Source organism: Athene noctua, chromosome 4, assembly GCF_965140245.1.
Source record: "Athene noctua chromosome 4, bAthNoc1.hap1.1, whole genome shotgun sequence".
NCBI classification, from domain to species: Eukaryota; Metazoa; Chordata; class Aves; order Strigiformes; family Strigidae; genus Athene; species Athene noctua.
The window spans coordinates 19,958,283-19,976,070 of NC_134040.1; the positions used below are offsets into that span (position 1 = coordinate 19,958,283).

The following is a 17,788-nucleotide window of genomic DNA, read 5'->3' on the forward strand; positions in this document are numbered from 1 at the left end:
GTTTTGAGCATTAACTTGATTAGGAGCAGTGAGTCAATGATGCAAATCCCATGCAGCGAAGACCACCATTGTAAGCACCATGCACAACACTTTGGATTAGTAAATGGTTAAAAATTCAAAAGATAAGCATTTTTGCAAGTTAAAACATTATCATTATAGAGTATAAAATTAACAGCAATGTTAGGTACAGGGATGAGGTGGAGGCTAGTAGTCTTGAGAAAGGCAATTTTTTCAAGTGAATTCAGAAGTCCTCTCTACCTAAAGACCACAGGCTGCCCATCAGCTGCGTAGGCTGCTCTGTGCTGCTCCTCACACAAAGCCTCACACGATGCCTTTTGAGGCACATGTCAAGACAGGAAAACTCAGTCATACCGTGTTGTGCTGTTAAACCCCAGAAAAGGCTGTTGACACAATGGGATAGGCTACAGTGGTAGGTTGGCTGCCTGTGAATGAACCTGGGGCAAACCAAAGAAAAGCAGTTCCTTCCCCTTTTTATGTGCATGTAAAGGAGAGGGCTCTGCAAATACCCTTTGCCAGCCCCTCACCTAGCTGTTGCTTGCCCAGTGGCAATGTCGGTGTGGAAGCCCATCATGCTGCACACTGTGCCATCCAGGAAGGGTTCAGAAAACCCATGCTTGTCCAGCCACCTACCTGCCTGATTCTCCTAGACTGTCTGATGAGATAGAGAAGCTGGTGAAGGACTCTCATGATGGTCCTTCTTCCTAGTACAGGTATTTTACCAACCATTCTGGACTTGCCAGTCCCTACTACCTGCACAACTTGGATCCAAGCATGGCCACGTAGAAAAGCCCTTATGTTCTCCAGCCCCTCCTAACTTGAGCCAGCAATTCTTAAAACTCCACTGAGCATTTTTCAAGTTTTCCTATATGGTTTATGCCAGCCCTTCAACAGTCTTGGGTACAGCATGTTTCTACCACTAAGTATATTAATACTAGTGGTTCTGTCCCCTGCCAAAAGCACAGTAACACAGGTGTGATCTGGATTACTACCTGAAATCAATTATGATCGTTAGAAAAAGTAATAGAAAACCCAGTACATGACCAGTTGTGGGGGGAAAACCTGTCACTTGTGATAAAAAAGAGAAACAGAAGTGGATTTGAAACATTTGTTTCCCTTTATTTGCTCAGTGAGGCTGATGTGTACTGCACATTAAAAAAAAAAATAATCACAGGAATTTTCATACAATGAATTAAACCACAAAAGTACATGTAGAATTGGCAGGTGGAAAATAGCCCAGCTTGGGCTTAACTAATATCTCGCTCTCCCTGTCCAGCATAGTCCAACCAATAGCTTTACACGTTCACCTACTGTACAAATCTTACAGTAGCTCCATCAGGTCAGTGGTTCACATTACTGAAAATGTCTGTCACATAGGTACAAATTTAGAATCATCACATTATATTACATGGCTATTCTAGGTCATTTATAGATCAGATTTTATACTACAGTGATTGAAGTTCTCATTACAGCCATCAAAAAGGACACATAATCATTACCTACTGTAAGCTTATATCTGAAGGATGAGAAGGTGTGGTTGTTTTTTTTTCAACTGACCCAAGTATTACACCCCAGAGGCACAAACTTTCCTCTCAGTGCTGCTCTTGGTGATGGCAGCCCAACTGCTTTTCAGAGTAGTTTAGCACAGGTATTTTTCCTCAATTTTAGGCTCCCTCTGTTTGGATTTGGATCATTTTACATTCTGTAGGAATTACTTTGTTACAGCTCTAGGAAAGACCACAGTTCCTAAGTACCAGTTCTGTTACCTGTATTGCGGATGTGGTACTTACCACAGCATGAAAGCAACAGTAAAATCTTCATCTAAAAGACACACAGAGCTATGGTACAATTTGCCTCTGGTGACAGTGTGGTACATGTGCTAATTTGTTATGTTCTTGGGGGAGAGAAAAAGAAAAGAAAACACTTGAGTTTATATTTTGATGGGCTACCTACTACAGTGTCTACAAAGGATACAAATAGCTTTATTCAGCAATCCTATTTCTATTAATTTCATATGTAATTTGTAAATCCACAGAGGAAAGCCATCTTCAAGATGAGAATGTCTGCCAGGCCAGTGAAAAAAAAATTGACTCATGTCATTACGCCTGCTTGGTGAAAAATAAACACCCCCCCCACCCCCACCCCCCCCACCCCCCAAATCCCACACCAATTAATTCATGTCAGCAATCTAAGGCAAAAGAGAATGTATTTAAAATTTAATCACAGAAATTTAAAGGCAAAATAGGTAATGCATCTGGTCCTTGAACACATAATATGATGTACTAAATATTGATTTCTTAAAAATAATTTATTGCTTTTAATATTTTTCTTTACAACAGAAGATACTCAAAATCCAGAAAGGAAAATTGTAAACTTTTAGTTTGGCATTCACACAAAGTTAAAATACCTGTGTTTTTAACCTACAGAGCAACAACAAGAATTATGCAGATTAAAGAATGTTACAGTCGTAACACAGAACCTCCGAAAAAGTTCTTTACTTCTTTTTTTTTTTTATTGCTATCTATCTACTGAGAAATAAGAAGCCAAAAAATCAGGCAAGCATCTGACAGGACAGACAGTGGAATCTCTCAGAACACAATATGCTGGTGATAAAATGAATGCAGCCATCAAAACCAACTGCACTGGCATGGGGGTGGAATCAGTTTTCTAAGATTGGGAGTAGGAAAGGAGATTAAATAGTTACGTGTGCCATACCTTTAGGAGGAGTCATGAATGCCAAACAGTAATAGAATACCAAATCTATACATTCGCAAGCAAATTCCAAACTTTTTTGATTCAGTCTAGAGACTCCCGAGTTCAGATGAAATTCTGATGCTCAGAATAGCAGTAGTTTACTCTTGTGGTTTTTTTCTTTCCTGAAGTTTCTATTTAATTTAGCAGAAGCAATGTCATCAGCAACAATGTCATGGGCACATCTGAGGCCATGCTAGTGCATAGTAAAAAAAGAAAAAAAACCAAACAACCCACTGCTTCTGCAAAAGCTGAACCTCCAAACAAAGCACTTACTCCAAACTGACAACCGTCATGCATCCTACGTATAAAATTTCCACTGGCCTTTTTATTATTTTAGTCATCTCATAATTTATAATAAATAGGATAATTGTAACTGATAAATATGTCTCTTTAGTAAACAAAGGAATGAAGGATCGGTATTTATACAGGATGCATAACTGTAAAAAATATAGATAAATACCATCATTAAACTCTGCCAATGAAAAGATTACTGGCTTCAAGAACAGTGTTTAGACACAGAATTACTGTAAAAATCATACTGTACTTAGTACCTCAGCATATTTTTATCAAATTAAAATCACAAAAATTAAAACAAAATAGCATTTTAAAAAGATTTTTGACCTCTAGTTCCAAAACTACTGTTGATACATAAAATAAAAACATTTCTTAATGATTACCCACTGGAGAGACTTTACATAAAATTATGGTATCTCCTAGAAAAATTTAGATGAGAAAATTTCATTCCCCTAACAAATTCAGTGTATAAAACTGCAAAAGAAAATAAAGCAATGAGAAAAATGTGGAAAAATACTGCAGAAGTGGTTAATACTTTTTGGGCTAGGATAAATCTTGACAAAATTCTTATATGAGCTCACCAAAGAAGGGATGAATGTGTGTAAAGCATTTTTGCACTCAAACACACATGCACACACATATACACACGCACACCCTCACCCACACGCTTTTCTCTCTTTTTTTACAATCAAATATATATAAGCATAAGTTCAGCTTTCTACATATGTTAGTGTACAATAATTGTTTCACCTCATATAATTACATTTGAGTAGTCTTGGTTAAGAAAAATTCAACAGTTTTTGAAAAGAAGGCTGCATTTACAGTGCATAGCTGTAACAAAAAAGAACGTCATACAGTATGTACATAAATAAAAATACTCCATTTAACATTTGTAAATACTCAACTACTTCAGAGAATGTAGCAAATAAACTATCTGTGCACACCCCAGATAGTTATATCCAACTCTCATTAATAATGTAACACCATGTCTGCTCATTAGAATAAATCGCTGAACAAGCTGCACATTTGACCATTAACAAGGCTTTGAAAATTTTGCTGTGGAAGATCAACATTGTAGACAGTTACATGGGTGTCAGAATTAAAAGATGAAACTTCAAAATGTTAGGGAAGCTTGAGCCTTTCATTTTCTTTTCTGCAAGGACTAAAAAATGCCCCTCCCCCAGCCCCCCCCAAAAAAGACCAAACCCACCAAACCCAAAACCAAGGAAAAGAAAAATTTTAAAACAAAGCCAAAACCGATTGTAGGCTTCTGGGATCTGTGGTTTCTTCTGGATTGTCATATTATCACTGTGTTGTGGAAGAAGCTTCATTTAAAAAAAAAAATAATAAATGCAGTGTCTGATTCCCAGACATCAGCAGCCATAGTTCTCAAATTATTTTTTTTTTTGGTCTGTTTTTGTTCTTTTTTTTGTTAAAATGCAGTATGTACAGATTTTGCAGTTCATTGTTGTACGTGTATCTCTGTGGAACTGCTGCCATGTCTCGTGGTTTGCATCGAACTTGCAAGGAACGCCCAGCTCCCCCACCACTGATCACCCGCGAAAGCAAAGCTGACACCCATGGACATGCGTGTGCTTACTGGACAGCCATCCTGCCTCTCCACTCGTTGAGCAGCTGTGTTCATGTAAACCATGGTTTTGAACAGAGAGTGTAAAGTAGGAGAAATTCCTAAGTGTGACTTCTTAATTGTCCATTATTGAAGGACGTGATGTCCGTGAGGTATTCGCCATCCCTCTGTTTTCCTCAGGTGTGATGCATGTTACCTACGCAGGCTCCGCTGTGCCTCTTTAAGTAAACTATCAAAATCCATGGAGTCATACTTGCTTTTAGTGGAAGCAGGATCAAAATCATCTGAGTTTGAATCTGAAACCCAAAGGATGCAAGTTTAGGTAAGAGGCAAGAACCACTAGCGAGTACTTATATTATTTTCTCTGTACAATGGCATGAACAAAGCATTGCAGAAACAATCCAATTAAAACTACAACTTTATGGGATGATAAAATCCCAGAAATGGTCATCAGAGAACTTTTAGGTATGGACAGAGCTTTTGTGTAAGAAGCAGGACTTAACAAAAGTGGTACACATTATCAGCAGTGGCGGAGAACCATAAACTGCATGTACATATAGAGCAGGTAAACTCAAAACAGTTTCTCCAAGGACTTGAGCACCAACACACTGCTATGAATAGATCTCAAAGTAGTCCAGATAATCTTGACAGATGCTTTACCCAAAACTCCACCATTGTTTTTCAACTGTTGTTTTGCAACATGCAATATATCCAAGACTTAACTCCTCTTCAGAAAGGTAATAGGGGGATGATTCTGCAGGAAGCCAGGGCAGCCTGTGGCCAGCGCACAGGGGACACTGCTGCTTCTGAGTGCCCTGCCTCAGGGTCTTCTACAAGTCACTACACCTCCCTGAATCTCTGGTTTTTGCTTCCATTCTGATTTTTTGGGGGGTTGCTTGTCTGGAGTATGAGGAATTCAGGGCAGGGCCTCTGCACCGCTGTACAAGCAATCTCAGGTGGGCTCCTCAGCTTTTTGCAGTATACGTGATAAGTCACAGCAGCAATAATGGTCCAGCTCCTGTGACCTGTGATACCTGCTCCAGCTTCGCTAGTTGCTCAGGCACAGACGTCAGTCTGTTCCTAGCGCAGAGGAGGGACTGTATGTTTGTGGCCAGACAGCTCCGGTACAGTAATTATCTGATGTGGCTGCAAGCACTGAATTTCCTTTTGGAGTCATTCCTGCTTAAACACCAACTCTCCCCAGTTCTTGTGTCACAGCTCCTTTATGAGAGTGCCCTTTTCTTGCCATTTCTTGTGTTGAATTAATCAGAACTCCCCATCTACCATTATAAGACACACTGTGCATTAAATGTTCATTACAAGTTCTGTTAAGACAATATCTTCTCACAGAGGAGAGGTATTAAACTTCGACTACTATTTTCAAGTGTTTTCTTTCTTCTGTACTCAACCCAAGGCTGATTAATTCTCTCTGTCCTTGTACTAGCTCATGAATTTTAAAGTTCATCCTGCCATTTCCTTATGTAGCTCTATCAGATGCTCCGCAAAATAAAGGGAATGCAGTCTGAAGCACAGAAGCTCAAGCTGTCAGCAGGACAAAGTGAAAACACTCTGCTCGCAGATACTCTGGGAATCCCACTCAGTATGGAGAGACCTGCCAGGGAATACTTCCAGTGATGAATAATGTTCAAGAGGGTTCCCTTCAGACAACTTATTTTAAACCCCAGATTTTCCGAGATACAGAGACGACCCAGGCTTCCACTGCTGAAGATAAGTCAAACCAAGTCAAGACTTCAATCTGTTTTTACTGTTTTTATCAGCCTACATTTCAACAAATGCCTTGCTACCTTTTATATTTTCAACATCAACCCTGTATCTCTTCAGCAGTCAATTGCCTTTTTTTAGCTTTACATTATCTGTTTAGCCACTGAAGTGAATTATAGCATATTCATTGTGAACAATGTGTATCATCTTTATCGTTTATTCTGAAAAGCCATCAATTGGTTAGAAAAAAATATCTGTGTTCACTTCCTGCATTGTACAAAGCCAAGGGCAGCACATACGAGATTTTATTAGCACTGTGTTACAGGGTTATGAGAGATTTTAATGACTGTGGTCATTTTTTCATAAAAACCCCACAATATCTGATTAATATAGATTCAACAGCAAAATGTCCCTTGCTATGTTACTCAGAAAAGAGTATCTCTCAACATTTTGTCTATTTATACAGGTATTAGGGAAGGTTTAACATTTAATGAATACTTTACATTTTAAAAGGTAATTAAATCAGAGGTGAGTATATTATATAATATTACAGAGGACGTTTTGGTAGTCTGCATGGTCTTTTTATGCATATACCTAACATCAGCATTCCTGCTGCAAGACTTTTAACATCTCCAAACATCCCTGCAAGGGGAAACATCACACCCTGACCCAGAGCATAGATCAGAACCATAAATTTTTGCCCAGACAGGACTAGGACAGACCCAGATGTGTTATCACAGTCAATATGCACACTTGGTACTGGAGTTATCACAGCATATTGGGGTCTGGTGACTGGTGTGCATACTGCCCCACATCAGTGGGACAGCAAATACCAACAGATCTGCCAAGGTCTCCACAGGCTAGAGCCTCTCACATCATGATTCTAAGTACCTGCAAGGAGACACCTTCATACATAGGTGCTTATGCATGATTTTAGAAACATCAGTTGAGATCTGTGGCCTTTGATATACTAAGGGTCAGATTTGGTCAGAAGCCATTCTAGCTTTCAAACTTGAGAAACTATGAATTGTGTTTAAGGAGTGTCTCTGGCATGTTCTACACATCTACAGCACAACTCATGGCAAAGTCAGCATCATAATGAATTTCTGGAGTGAGGTATCTGTTCTCTGTTTATCACTCATATAAATAAATCAAGTTTTAGAACTAGTCATAACATAGCAATGAATAGTAAACCATACAGGAGGTTTCTGTGGTGCTATTATTTCAATATGGAAATGTATTATTGAATATTGGGCACTTATTTCTGACAATGATGGAAACGGCCTTTAAAAGAATTTTCACAGTCTGAAGTATCTGAAAGAAACCAGCTCAGATTAGAGCTCAGATTAGTAGACTTCTAAACTTCTTGCAGCAAGGGAAAACACTTCCTTTAACCTCCCCAATTCATATATTTAAATAATATATATTTATATATCTAAATAATATAAGCAGCACACAAAAAAAGAGGCAAACCCTAAATTCTCCTGAGTTACAAGGTTCCAGTTACATACTTTAAATCACATAGAGCAAAATACCTACCTAGGTCTGCATAGTTAGACTTGCAAAATTGCTTGCGTCCACAGAAGTACAGCTCAAAGTCAGGTTCATTTGACCTGCGTAAAGTGTATCCATTTTCAAGAGCAGCAAAGGCGTCACAAGTATAGCGGTAGGTGATGAAACCATAGCTGTCTCTGCAATTGAAAAATACAGTTGTGAACAAAAACTGAAAAGAGTGAACGCACATCAGTGTAACCCCTTCCTGAAGCAAGAACTTGCAGGAGATCCAGTAGTGGAAATGCCAGAAGTACTGCATCCATTTATCAGCATGATTGTCCTGTCATGAAGCTAAATACTTATTCCTGGGACAGGAAATCTCAACTAGCAAGATTAATAAATAAGGATGAAAGAAAATAAATAAGGTTTTGAACTCAGCATGTCATCTGTCAGCACTTACATTCGTAACTCCCATACCAGTAATCTTACTACCATAATTTTTTTACATATGGCAGCTCCCAAACAAGAAGTAATCTCAAAAGTTCTTACCCATCATCCCGCAAATTTACTGTGCACTCCTCAATTTCACCAAAAACTTCGAACCGGTCCCTCAGTTCTGTTCGGGTTGTGTCAGGTCTGATTTTACCCAGATAAATCACACGACGTTCTTCCTGTTGAGAAACAGCAAGAGGGAAGGCATATTTTTAACAGATGTGTAATAGAGATGAACCTATACATATATGCATGCAAATACACACACACGGATGTGCATAGGATGCATAATTACAGTAATAGTCTCTTGTGGAAGACCTACTGCATCTTGCTAGTAAGTGGAACAGTTCTGGAAAGCACCTAGGGTATTGAAATGACACTGCATCTGTCTGGTGCCGCTCCTGGAAGGTTCCACTTCTTGCTGTCACTGTTCTGCTATACACTGACACACAGCTCCCTTTGTATCCTACTGCACCTTCTTCCCTTCCATCCTTTCTACCACTTCCCCTCCAAGACTGTAAACTCTTCCAAACCAGGAGCTCCCCTTCTCTTGCTATCTATACAATACTGGGCAAAACCCAATCTTAGTTGTGAAGTAGTATAAAGTAACACAGTAATTGCATAAATGTACCATAGATATAGCAAAATGTATTACAAACATAACATTATAAACTCAGAAGACTCAACAGCTGATTCATACTGCAGTCAGCTGTTCCACCATAATCCATACCTTAAAATAGTGGGAGAACTGTTAGAGGTCCAGAAGATTACTTTTATTAAAATAAACATTTCAGGGGGGGAAGGCAGGACAATAAAATACATCCTGTGGTCACCATTACCTTTTGGTTTCTTCAGAAAAAAAACCTGACTGAAGTCCCTGAATTTTACAGGCTAGGGTGTCATTTGCCTGTTCCTTCGATACTTGGAGCAAAGTGTCAAAGATACTTTTAAAACAATCAAGTCAGGGTCATATACTTCCTTCCTGAGTGGAAATGTTCAGCAGAATGACAAGACTAGGAAACCCTGTGAGAGTCATTTTATGAATTTTTGCATGAACACTTTACTGAAGGTAGAGCCATTTAGTGAGCTGCAAGCAAAGCAAAAGGCAAAAAGAGATCTTCAAAACACTGACCTTAAGGTAATCAGGGCAAAGAAGCACCAGCTACACATGGCTTGGGTGCTCAGCCCTCCTGTCTCAGATTGCCTCTGGCCTGAAGAATCCTGGCACTACCGGCCCTACTGCTCATCCCTTACAAACCCACACACTTGTCCCATAAATCAAACCACCACCACCACATTCTCAGCTGGCGTAAATCTGTCAGTCAGCAGAGCAATGTCAGTTTAAACCATGAGCTTTGGCACCTGAGACTTGTGCAGAATTTAGGTGCCGAATACTGAAGGAGCTATACTGACTGCTGAGAATTCATGACTGTTGTAACCTGGAGGTGCCTAAAGGCTAACAGCACCTCAACTGTGTGATGCAAAAGGCTCTAGGGACCTAAATGCAGAGTTGCATTCCTGTTCAGAAACATCGTAGCCTGAAGAGGCAGGTAGCTTACAGTGTTGCAATCCAGATACAGCACAAAATGTATCTTTTCCATCAGTCCCCATAGAAGCATAAGGCACTAGTCATTTTTGGACCATGGACAATAGGACTGAGATCAGACCAAAATACATGTAGAAACGGAAATGATCCTGATGTATCTTCTTTACTTGTTTAAGCACTTATTTGAGATAAAGGGAGATAAAGAACTCTTTAGTTATGGGGGCCCAAAAATCCTGGCTCCCTGTTCCTAGGAAAGTACCTAGTCCCAGGAACTGTTTAATGTAAAATAAACAATTCCTGGATCAGGAAGCTGAAACTAATGTATTTACCTCCCAACAGAAGCTCCTTCTCACTAGTACACTCAGTCAACTATTTTCACTGACTCTTTTCCTGGCCTCACAAATCTCAGGAGCTCAAATCCAGTTAATCTAAGCTCCTGAGAAATGAAAGTGAGTTTAAAGCACCAAAGAACAGAGATCTAAGAATCAAACACGCTTACTCAGAAGTCCTACCCACTAAGGTATAGCACATGGACCGCAGGAACCACCTCGGTCCTTTATAGCTTCCTGTTCAGCCCAGCAGAGTCCCTGGTAGCTCTACCAAAGTATGTATATGCTCTCCTTAATCAACGGGATCTGGCAAGTATCTCATTTAGATGCCTAAAACTACTGCCTCTTTTGATTATAGAAAGAACCAAGGTGACCGCCTTGGTAGTCCTCTATAACCATGCCTGGACACTTTCATTTTTAAATGTTTTATGTTCCAAAATGCATGGTCCAAAAGCTGCCCTTGTCCTCTGTCGTAGCAGTGCAGTTTGGAGAGGCTAGCATGGCTAAAAGAAGTGTGCTCATGGGTGGCCATAAATTCAGGGAAGAGGGGCACTTTACTGTTAAAAAGCTTTTGCTTTTTACTTCTGTCTCTACTGTGTTCCAGTCCAGAGCCCTGATCCTCCTGATAGAGGATTTTGGGTAGGACTTCTGCAAACTAGGGACTGTAAAGTGCAAGTAACAGATATCTGCATTTCTTCCTTTTCCCCCATTCTAATTCTGCTTACTTTCAGTATGGTTGAGTGCCAAAAACTTCAAAAACAGGAAAATCTGCATATGCACAGTAATTACTTTTTCAGACTGCTTTACCAAATCAAGGATTTAACCGCACTGAAACACTTGATAAGAAACAATTCCATTGATACTTGCTATTGAACCTAAATGACTGACCAGATGGAGCAGAACATAATATAGCAGACTGTCTAATATACTTTAGCTGAGATAATACATCTCGACTGAAAAAACATAATGTTTCACTCACTGACATGGAGATTGTTATATTACGGTGTGATGGAAATAACTATTGCATGCTTTTCCGTAAGTCTATGTGCATGTCTGTGCAATTTTTCCTTCTTTTATCCTTCTAATAACCTTTATATCTCTAATATCCCTGTAAGACAACTGTAATAAACCAAAATGGAACAATTAAAAAAAAAAAAAGCCTGTTAAACTATCATTAAGGAAATAAGTTAAACCTGCAAAATTAAGGAAATTCAAATTTAAAGCTGAAATGCACCATATGTCCTCCAGTGTGCACACATGAGGAGATGTGTTCAAGTATTTTTTTTAAGCTGAGTGCCATGATGGTATAAGATACTGGAGAATACAGGATTCATACAGCATTGTCTTTGTCTTGGTTAACTTTGGTTTATTTAAAGCAACTATGAAGAATATATTTGTATTCACAGAAACACCTGCCTTTTATTCCCATTAATAATAAGAGCTAAACAAGCATAACAAGATTACAACATACCTCTAAGTGATAAAAGCCTTTATTTTATAATAAGGTACATGCGTAAGTCCATATGTGCATATCAAGTATGCTTTTCATTGCACTTGTTAGAGGACATGATATATGACTTGGAAACCTGTAGAATGGCAGAAACAAGCTTTTGTTTCAACATGGGCAGAGGGAACCTGCAGGAAATTCTAGAAGACAGTGTTCATATTTGCCTCCCAAAAGTGCAAATGATTTATTTTGCATCATAAACTTTAAGTGTAGTTCACTGCTTTGCCAGGTAAAAAAAAAGAAGAAAGAGGAGTCCAGCCAATTCCCTCAGGCCCAACAGGTCTATCTTCTTTTGGTTTATCTAAAGCTCCTTCTTCAAAATATTGCTCTTTGTTCCTTGCAGTAGAAACATTTGAACAGGAAGATGTGGCAGCAAAATCTCAAGACTGAAAAGCAGTTATTTCAAGTCTCAAAGGAAAATACTAAAGCATCAGAATGCCGAAACTTGAGAAAACAGGACTAGGATATACCTTACACACCTAAGGGTCAATAAGGGGACGACGCATCCTGCAAAATGTTCACTGATGCTAAAGATCTTTTTGTCTTACAAAGGCTTCCTCCAAAACTTTATTTTCCCTTCCTCACTCTTAATCCTCTATTTCACAAGGAACTAAAGCGCAGACCATTAGATGTATTAGTTCTCACATATTATTTTGTACTAGGCTTCTTCACCCAACACTTGGTTGCTTTGCCTGCCTGTGGTACTACTAAGCAGCAGGAACTGAAGGCAGCCACCCCAGAGGTAACATCACTCAGTGCTGCTGTCCCCATTTTCCCTACTACTTTTTGTCTGCACATCTGTGGTGCATACCTAGTTCTCCAAGATCCAGGTAATGCTTTGTACAAAGCTGAGAGAAGAAATCCAGGGGCGTTTTAAAGCCGTGGACTTGTCAAAGGCTCTGCTGCTTCCTCCAGTACAGGCAGCTGGCTGGGAGCAAGCCCCGTGACTGTATTTCCTCCTACACCAAGTGATTTCTCTCCTCTTCCAGTAGAAAGCCATGAAGACTTTTATCCTTAGAACTGGAGGCCAAATACCATTTTGAAAGTGCAATGGGAAAGGTTGGACAGAGTTTAAAAAATAGAAATGCTATGGGTGGAATAAGCCATTAAAACTTAAGATTATGAAATAGATATAAAAAATAATACAACCACCAAATTTATTTGGATTCTGTTTTAAAGAGGAATAAGTATGAACTGTGGGCAGGTATGAATGGCAAAAGAAGAATCATGAGAACTGAAAAAAAAGAATGAACATTGCACAAAATTGTCAACTGCTGCTGTGTGGCTGAGGACTGAAACAGTTCAGCCACACTCCATGGTGACTGCTAGAAAAATAATGACGGACCAGTAAACCTCAAGATTTAGGTAATCCATTTGATACATCTACAGCAACTCATACAGCAAAATTAGAGTGCCCGGGATCAAGGCCATCAAGACAAGCAATGACAAAAAAATCCAAACTAAATATACAAGGTACATCAGATCCTTCGTTAGTGGAAATTCACTCCATTATAGGCTGACTCTGGTTTTAGACCAGAGAAGCCAAGCACTCATTTACAAAACCACCTTTCCCCTGCCTTCCTGTTGTAGAGCAATTTATTTTCTTTGAAACCATGTGTTTCTTTCTGCTGCAGTGGCCTCATGGCACATTTATCTTCTTACGTCTGTAAGCTTTCTGGGACAGGGACTCGATACTTGTCTCATGGAGGCTGTCAGCACTTAGAAATGAAAAGTAGCAATGTTAATAGTAATTTTCTACTCAGGTATAAAAGCTGATTTTTGTTATACCTCCTGGCAGCAGCCAGTACACACAATAAATGAGTTGCAGGGAGGATGTGACCATAAGTCAGTATCGTGGCCAGAGTGGCAGACATCCAGAACACCAGGCTGCTCATCAGACAGTTTAACCTCAAAGACCTGGTGCACCATGTCAATGGGGAACAACAAACTGGTGGCTCCAGAACTGAAACGTCCTAACTGTATTTCTAATGCCATGCCTTGGAAAGTATTTGCTGCATGGTCTAATGAGCTGCTGGAGTAAAATCCCACAGAAATGTCCTGGGGTGTATCAGAAGGAAAAAGGGATCCTCAGTCTTCTTGACAAATCACAGTGACCTGCCTTGGTTGGAAGCTGGATCCCAGTTCCTATAAAGCCTGAAGTAGACTGTCCTGTCCTTCAGTTGCTCCTCCAGTTTTCTGATAGATGTGTCTCCCCTGTGATCTGGTTAGCATTACAAAGTTAAGTAAGTCTTGGTGGCAGACCATCCTTATGTTCAATGAGGACCCATTCCAAAACAAAATGGGGACCACTGAAATAAACCAAGTCAATATAAAACTAAACTATGCTAACATTTGCTTAATTAGCAAAGGCATCACAATCAAAAGTATAAAGGAATGAATGAATGGAAAAAAAATTTTTATTTTACTCTCTTAACTGGAAAATATCTTGTGGGCTCAGCCCATGTTTCTCAAGTGTGATTGCTCAAAATTAAGACTCCAATCCACAAAAAAGGCACTGCATCTCCAGTTAGGGAGAAGATTATCACAGTACCTTTTGAAGTCAAGCCACCTGTATAGAGCTGTAAGTCTAGACAGGAATTCAGGAATCCATGCAGGAAAATGCTAGTCCGTGCTTCTAGCTGATCTGAAGCTACTGCAGCAACAGTGTTGTGTGCAGACTGAAGGGGCAGCCATTAAACATGCCTCTGCCACATAGCATGAGCACAGGCTTCTAAAACAAGCCTCTTCAGCATTCTGCCAATATGCCTTCACGTCTGCCAAAATACAAGCTGCCTGCACAGAGGGCATCGCTTCACATATGGTTTTGACAGATTAAAATATGTGAATTTTTTTCTCATTTCTTTTTCCTACATTTCCCACTCTTCTTGTCACATGGAGGCTAATTCTAGATATCGAACCAATAAAACCTGATGGCTTTTAGCTCAGTCATAACTTCTGTTCCCTTTCCACTGTGCATCCTTTCTACAACCAACTCCTGAGGTTACAGCACGATGATTCTCATGAAGAAAAGCCACCTGCCCTGTGTAACACCTGAGGCATTAGTGCTGCCCAATCTTTGGGCCACTCTTTTACCAGTATCTAGAGATATGTAGCTATGAATCAGTTCTGGCAGTGCAAGAATGGGCTAGAAAGAAGATAAAAAATCCCCCAATGCAGAGAGCAAAGAAATCTAAATTTATGGGACCGTAGAAAGAGTTCAAGGAAAGAGAGAAGAAATTCTTGTGGCTGAACAATAAATTAGCTGAGTCCCTCAAGAAAGGAGAAACACAGACGACACCCATAAGCCAAAAGGAGTAAGAAAAGGAGCAGAGAATGCTAGAAATAATACAAATTTTATCACTGACTTCATGGGATCAGGGCTTCCCTTTCTCTGCTGTTCCCTAGCCCCTACTTATTTGCACAGGGAATAAACTGATTCAACACAGATTTTTGAAGTGAAAGTACTGATAGACTTTGGAAAAAGGAGTTAATAGGATTTCATCTACATATCCTTCAGCTCTTACACAGGTGACTGGATTTTAAGTTTTTGCCATATTCTGGTGTTGGTTTTTTTTTTTAATTCTGATTTATTTATGTTTATTAATAAATAATTTCACTAAGTTAATTATAATGACAACACTCACTTTAGAAAGAAAATCAATTCAGCCTTGGTTTTAAAACATCTAAAATTTTTAACAAAGGAAGTTACAATGCAGCGTATCTAGAGCTTTTAAAGTTTCTTTTCTTTCATTTTTCCTTTTCTTTTTATTAGTTACTTGCCAAATATTTGTTTGTTTTAAACTAAATCAGATTTTCTATGTCCTCAGCAGGATTCTGTTTTTTTATACTGGTAAGGTACAGTAATTGAGAAGTAGCAAGATACACCCATGACAGAGGTCTACTTCAATCTCCAATTTGTGTTAGATCTGACAGAGAACAGCCAGTGTAAGTTACAACTGCTGGAAGGTAGTGTTATCTCTAAGCAGATGGAAGCCAGATATTTTAAAACTAACTGCAACAATTGACTTAAATATGGCCCTGTCTGAAGCCAAGCAAAATAATTCCATTCCCTTCACTGAATTTCAGATCAAAACAGCAGAGCATGTTACAGCTCTAAATCTCATGCTTTACAAAATACACCTATCACCCACACTTTGTAGATACGGGACCTGAAGCAGAGAAAGGTGGAATGATTTGATGAAGCTCACTAAGAACAACAGTAGCAGAGACCAGAGCCAGAAAATAAAGGTGTCTATTCCTTCCCAGAACTTCTCGTTGCTGTAGACTACACCAGACCCTACACACTCCCAGTTCTGTAGGTGTAAGTATTAGGAGAAATGCTGCAGAGTGTGTGACAAATCTTCTCTTAATACAAAATCTACTAAAGGCACTAGAAAAAAGACCTATTCATTTTGGTGAGCCCTGGACAGAGCACTAAGGGAAAATATGGAAATGAAGGTGAAATGTCCCAGCCTGCACCAGTTCATATAAGAGCGAGAGCTCAGCCAGAACAGCAGTGAAAAGAGCAGGACACAGAAAACCAAGTGGAAATGTTGAGTGCAACTGTAAGAGGAGTCCGTATTTACAGCAGCTCCCAACTGAGTTTATCAAAACCATCACACAGTTGTCAATGGGAAACTAAAAAATGGAAAAGCCACCTGTCCGTTTAATAGCCATTCTTTCTGTCCTACTGCTACAACAGCCAAGAGAGTTGCTCATCCCCACATGGATATTTCCTTCACCTCAGGTATTCCAGTTGTTTCACCCAGAACATTGATGGACAAAATAATTAAATAATATGTATTCATTATGAAAGGGCCAGCACTAAGTGACATTTTAAAATTGTATCATGCCTTCAGACTCTATTTTGCTAAAAGTAACTTAAAAATTAACACAGTCACAGACAGGAAGAAAAAATTAAAACTCATGCCTTTGGATCCCAGTTTTCAATTCTGTTATCTGCACCCTCTCTATAGACAATTACAGCTACTACAGAAGTCCAGCGACTGGTATGTAAGCTGGGTCCTTATAAAAAAACCCAGAAATACAGAAAACAGACATTGATTACTGGCACTCCGGTAGGTGAATATAGTATAAAATGCAAATTCACTGATAGATCTGTATGTGTTTTAATTTAATTTACTTTTAATTTTCTGTTGTCTGGGATAAAACCTTTTTCTAGTCAACCCTTCCTACCTGTTGACTGTGAAAAACTTGGAGAGTTGCAATTTATAGAATCTGAAAAAATTAGTATTGTAACATCAGAAAGCAAACTGTTATAAAAACACATATTTACCTAAACTTTGAAATACTAAGAAATACATGTAAGCAGATTTTTGTATTTTTTCTTTTATAAAAAAGAAAGAAAATGAAGTCTGAGTTCTAGCTTTAGAAATCTATGAAAAGAAACAGAAATCTATTATAAAATGACAGTTATCTTCACAGTGCTTACAATTGCTTTCTGCCTCTGTCTCTCCCTTTGTTTGGCCCTTTCAGATTCCCGTTTTTCATACTCTTTGCGGTATTCTTCCCTCTTCAGCCTTTCATGCTGATATTCCTCATAGCTGTCATATCTAGGAAACATAACTCAGTCATTAAATCAAGAACCTGCATTTGTGAATGTAAAATTAGTAATACAATTTCTGGAATGCTTCATTAACTCTTGAAAACCAGCTGAATAGCAAACCAAATGCAGGCAAAAGGCACTACCTGGGTCTGCGACTGTACGGTGATCTGGATCGCGATCTTGCACGTAAGGGAGGACTTCTGTACACTCGGTGTCTACAGTGGCTGGACTCATAATAGCAACAAGATCTGCAGGAAGAAACACATTCACCTCTGTCATTCAGTCTGAATCTATTGATATAATTTTCTACCTCTTCCCTGAACTTACAATTTCTTCTAAGCTACCAGTGAGATTTTCCAGCAGCAGTTTGCGATCTCCTAGTCAACTAAGGGGTCTCAAGTGATTTCCCCGCCTGGGACCATCTGTAATGTTCCTTGTTGAGGCAACACAGAGCAGAGTCAGCCACTGTCAACTTCCT

At 39.2% G+C, this 17,788-nt stretch overlaps 1 protein-coding gene across 3 annotated transcripts in view; it reads right to left on the reverse strand.

The window, feature by feature from the left end:
* Positions 1-4,293: 4,293 nt before the first annotated feature.
* PPARGC1A (PPARG coactivator 1 alpha) overlaps positions 4,294-17,788 on the reverse strand; it is a 375,488-nt gene continuing 361,993 nt past the window's right edge. For all 3 annotated transcript variants that reach the window (XM_074903778.1, XM_074903779.1, XM_074903780.1), the window contains 5 exons: positions 17,454-17,558; positions 17,197-17,317; positions 8,420-8,541; positions 7,916-8,067; positions 4,294-4,950 (listed from right to left, as the gene is read on the reverse strand). In XM_074903778.1, the coding sequence (XP_074759879.1) occupies positions 4,847-4,950; positions 7,916-8,067; positions 8,420-8,541; positions 17,197-17,317; positions 17,454-17,558 (604 nt within the window). In that variant the 3' untranslated portion in view covers positions 4,294-4,846. The remainder of the gene's footprint in view (positions 4,951-7,915; positions 8,068-8,419; positions 8,542-17,196; positions 17,318-17,453; positions 17,559-17,788) is intronic.